The sequence below is a fragment of the Mycteria americana genome, unplaced genomic scaffold (assembly GCF_035582795.1).
Source record: "Mycteria americana isolate JAX WOST 10 ecotype Jacksonville Zoo and Gardens unplaced genomic scaffold, USCA_MyAme_1.0 Scaffold_39, whole genome shotgun sequence".
NCBI classification, from domain to species: domain Eukaryota; kingdom Metazoa; phylum Chordata; class Aves; order Ciconiiformes; family Ciconiidae; genus Mycteria; species Mycteria americana.
In genome coordinates this window covers 1,300,395-1,305,270 of record NW_027445626.1, presented here as the reverse complement: position 1 = coordinate 1,305,270, position 4,876 = coordinate 1,300,395, and the positions used below count along the sequence as shown (strand labels likewise).

The window sequence follows — 4,876 nt, the reverse complement described above, 5'->3', positions numbered from 1 at the left end:
CCAGGGAGCATGGCACAGACCAAGCCCCTCTCTTCTGCACCTTTGGTGCCTTGCTTCCTTCATTTTGCCACCTGGCTCTGCCTTGTGAGCACCCTGCTGTGTGCCCTTCTCCTGCACACTCGCACAGCTTAGCTCTACACTGGTGTTTCCTCTTCCAGGACATCTCCAGCCCAGCCCCAGCTCCAGCTCTCCACACCTCCCCTGGCCCCATGGCAGTGCCCACCACAGGGGGCTGCAGCACTCTGGGCACTCAACCACAGAATAGGGAGCTCACACACCATCTTACGCCAAGAAGAGAGCCTTTAAAACCAGAACTTCTGGTCCAGTGGACCCCAATGGTAGTGTGCACTTAACCCCAAACACAGGAACAACATAAGGGGAAAAGACTTTTAAAAAGACCAATTCCTTGGACATTTTAGTGGCAGCCACTTGGGAGGAAGAGCCCAAGCTCCAGGGACTGCACCCAGGAGATCCACTTTTATTGAAGAGCTGCTAGTGACAGGTCACAGCTGGCACATTGTACTGCAAGGGTCACACCCAACAGGTTAAAGCCTCAAGAGAAGTAGTATCAATGTAGAAAATTATATAGAAGTAGAATTATTACAGGGGAAAAAAGCAGACTGCTGGCCTAAGATAAGCTCCGGGACATGTGAAGTGCTGGGAGGCAGGTTGTTGTCAGTGACGCTACATCCATTGGGTCAGTTTCCATAGGGCATCCTTGAGCTCCTTGTTCCTCATGCTGTAGATGAGGGGGTTGACTGCTGCAGGCACCACCGAGTACAGAACTGACACCACCAGGTCCAGCGATGGGGAGGAGATGGAGGGGGGCTTCAGGTAGGCAACCATGGCAGTGCTAATAAACAGGGAGACTATGGCCAGGTGAGGGAGGCACGTGGAAAAGGCTTTGTGCCGTCCCTGCTCAGAGGGGATCTTGAGCACGGCCCTCAAGATCTGGACATAGGACAGCACAATGAACACAAAACACCCAAATGCAAAACAGAGGCTAGCCACAAGAAGCCCAGCTTCCCTGAGGTAGGTGTCTGAGCAGGAGAGCTTGAGGATCTGGGGGACTTCACAGAAGAACTGGTCCAAGGCATTGTCTTGGCAGAGTGGTATTAAAAATGTATTGGCAGTGTGCAGCACAGCATAGAGAAACCCACTGACCCAGGCAGCTGCTGTCATGTGGACACAAGCTCTGCTGCCCACGAGGGTCTCATAGTGCAAGGGTTTGCAGATGGCAATGTAGCGGTCATAGGCCATGACAGTGAGAAGAAAATACTCAGCTGACATAAAAAAGAAAAAGAAAAAGACCTGGACCACACACCCTTGGTAGGAAATGGCCCTGGTGTCCCACAGGGAATTGGCCATGGCTTTGGGGACAGTGGTGGAGATGGAGCCCAGGTCAAGGAGGGAGAGGGTGAGAAGGAAGAAGTACATGGGGGTGTGGAGGTGGTGGCCACAGGCTACGGTGGTGATGATGAGGCCGTTGCCCAGGAGGGCAGCCAGGTAGATGCCCATGAAGAGCCAGAAGTGCAAGAGCTGCAGCTCCCGTGTGTCTGCGAATGCCAGGAGGAGAAACTTGGTTATGGAGCTGCTGTTGGACATTTGCTTCCTCTGGGTATGGGGGCCTGTCCAAAGAGGAAAAGGCAGTGAAGTGTTAGGACACACAGCTCTCAGCAAAACCTGCTGCACTTCTCACAGAAACACACCCCGCCAGCGTCTCTCTCTCCTTCCAGAAAGACCTTCATGCAGCTGCCTGGCTGCAACTCTCTTTCTTGCTGGCTGAGGGCCCAATGGGGAGCAGGGGATTCTGCTGTGGGCACCGGAGGAGTCAGTCCTGCTGTGCACCAACAGGCAGAGAGAAACCAGGAGTGATCTCTGCTTAAATCCACTCATGAAATCAATGCCATCTCACAACTGTCCCTCCCAACTCACCCGACTGTAGAGGAGAGCTGTGGGGGTTTGGTTTTGTTGCGGTTTCTTTTGTTCCTGTTCCTTGTCCCACCTGAGGGGGATTTGCTGAAGGCAGACATCCTTGGCATTTCTGCTACACTACAAGTGCTACCCTGAGAGCCCTGGCAGGCAAAGGGCTGGACCCTCAGTGCATAGGGAGGAGAGATGGTCTGTCCCTCAGTCTTGCTCTCAGCTGCCCTTGGCTCACACCTCTCGGAGCCACAGGATGGTCACACTCAGCTCTTGCCCTGAAAGGAAACTGGATACTGGAAAGGAAACTGGATACTCTCAGAACAGAGGAAGCCAGTTGCAAAATGCAGACGATCTCCACACTCCCCTCCCCAGGGAAGAGCTGTGAGCTTCCGGATGCCCTGAAGATGGGGTGTCCTGAAGAGAGAGCCAGCTTTCTCCCCACCCTATGGACTGCATTGCCCAGACACCCACAGGCTAGAAGAGGCCTTGGGCACCTTGCTCCCATGGACACAGCTGCATGGCCAGACCTGCAGGGTCAGTTGCTGAGCTGCTGCTGCAAAGCCCATCCCTAGAGAGCCTGAAAACAGCAGCAGCAGGGGCAGGTGGAGAAAGCAGGAGAAATACCCCAGGGCTTCTGCCAAGTGAGGCAAGGCCAGGGAGGGAGAGATGGGCACTCAGGAGAGTCTCCTCTGCTGGAGCTCAGGCTGCAGAGGAGGCAGCTCCTGCCCTGCACCCCAGCGCCTTGAGGGCAGAGGCTCTGCTGGGTGGCAGAGGAGACTGACAGACTTGGTAGGGGAAAAACATGTTCAGTGAAGGGCTGACAGGGAGATGCCCAATTCCCCCCTCCCAGCCTTTGCTCTCAGCACTTTGCTCTCGCTCGCGGTCTGTGTCTCTGCTGCCTGGATCTGTGCCTGCCAGGAGCTGCTTCTCTCTCCCCATGGCTGCTACCTATCAGTGCCCACAGACTACATCCCACCCGCTCCGTGCTCAGGTCTGCCCTGCAGAGCCCTCCTGGCAGCAGGACACTGCCCAGGAGCATCTCAGAGAAGGGGCAGGTCAGATAACCCACGAGGATTCCACACAAGTGATGGGGCTTTCATTAGGCAAAGGAACTGGTGGAGGGACTGAATCAGCTTCCTCACAGACCTACTGACCTCTCAGTCTAATGCTGTCGAGGTCTCAGTCTCTTCTGCAAACCTCACAGCTCCATGGCTATGTTCCCCCACAAACTCAGCAGGAAACGGAAAGCACAGGCTTCAGAAAGCACCTTTCCTTCCACGTAGCACCTGCCTTGATGTGCTTCTTGAAAATCTGCCTCTGGCAATGTCCTGAAGTGATGTGGAGCTGTGAGCAGCCCTGACCCACGCAGCACCCTCTCCACAGCAGAGGGACCGCGCCCTGACGGGGGCCGCTCCTTCCACCCACAGCTTCTCCCTGCAGCACTGTGTGGAGCCACCCGGGCAGGCTCAGTGCTGGCCCTGGCAAGCGTCAGAGTCCCTGCCCTGGCACACAGCCCCCTGGGCGCAGGGACCCTGCTCTGCAGGACAGCCCTGGGCAGCCCTGCCTGCACACCCGGCTTCACACCCCTGCAGCCATCCCCGGGAGAAGGCAACTGTCATTACCTGTCCCTCTGACAGTGCAGCAGGGAAGCCCTGCTCGGGAGCACATCCTACTGCTCTACGTTGGAGAGAGATCTCTGTACGCTGTGACAGATTTATCGTACCCCTCCAGGGAGCTCATGTTCATTGCCATGCAGTGAAAGACTTAGGGTGGAGAGGCTGTGAAGATTGCTCCTGCAGTGAACTCTCAGCCATCCACCCAGCCCAGACCGCCTTTAACCTCTCTCTGCCCTGCTTGTCTCCACTCAGTGCCTGCAGGCAGTGCCCTCAGCCCTGCGGTGCTTTGCAGAGGAGCTGCTCCTGGGCAGAGCTGTCTCTCTGTAGCTCTTCCTGCTTGCCATGCACTCCCTCCATCCCAGGAGCCTGGAACAGCTCAACAGCAGAGGACCAGCCCAAGGTGTTGTAATGACCTCTCTGGTGGGTTTGGGACCAAGTCCGTGAAGCTCAGACACTGAGAAGAAGTTGAGGAAACCTCTGAAGAAGTCGGATGCAAACTGCAAAGTTTCTTTGAGCCTTAATGGGTCCCACTGAGGGACATTACTGACAAAGCCTCCCTGGGGACTGGTTAGAGCAGAAAGCTGGAGGCAGAGATGGCAGGCAAAGGACATGTGAAGGTGGCTCTGATGCTAGTAAACCTTGATGTGTCCCATTAAGGCAAAGGGCCGAGCCCTGACCCCATTAACCAACTGACCCCCAGCCCCTGGGAAGGGAGATCTTGGCCCTCACACGGTGCTCAGGGCTCTTCCTGGGGCCGTGTGATGTGGGGATGTGTGATGCCAAGGGCAGGACTATGCTGCGACACCTCCCAGGCTCCTGGATGTGGACAAGGAGGCAATGAGGCCCTAATGCTAAAAGGATAAGTTGTCTCCTCAGAGGCATCAGCGGCAGAGACAATGGCCATTGCCAACGGCAGAAAGAGCTCCTCTCTGTTGGGGGCTTTCAGCCTTTCTACATCCCGCTGTCATCTCCACCACAGGCTGTCCTATGGGCTTGCATCACCTCTGCCTCTTTCCCTGCAGGCTGTAGGCACCCACCCTGCTACTGCACCTTGCTCTCACCTCAGCATCTTCCTGCCTTTACTGGAATCTCTCCAGCCTCCCTGGCTCTTCCTTAAAACACAAAGCCTTGGGCTCACCCAGGGTGACCTGTTGCACAACAGCACTGCCCTTGGAGTGACAGTTCTTTCTCCTCATGTCCACTCTGGACGTCCCAAGCTGCACTTTGTGGCATTATTTCTTTCTCATGCTGTTTCCCACTACAAAGAACAGCTCTGCCATCTCTGAAACCAACCTTCAAGCACTCTCAGGCTACTCCCATATTGTCCAGAGCCT

At 55.6% G+C, this 4,876-nt stretch overlaps 1 protein-coding gene across 1 annotated transcript; it reads right to left on the bottom strand.

The window, feature by feature from the left end:
• Positions 1 to 684: 684 nt before the first annotated feature.
• On the bottom strand, positions 685 to 1,605 carry LOC142403601 (olfactory receptor 14C36-like). Its single transcript, XM_075489844.1, has one exon. The coding sequence runs from the start codon at positions 1,603 to 1,605 to the stop codon at positions 685 to 687; it is 921 nt and encodes a 306-aa protein (XP_075345959.1).
• Positions 1,606 to 4,876: the final 3,271 nt, after the last annotated feature.

Excerpts from the sequence above, each read along its gene's own strand:
- LOC142403601 (XM_075489844.1), bottom strand. The coding sequence starts at position 1,605 with ATGTCCAACAGCAGCTCCATAACCAAGTTTCTCCTCCTGGCATTCGCA.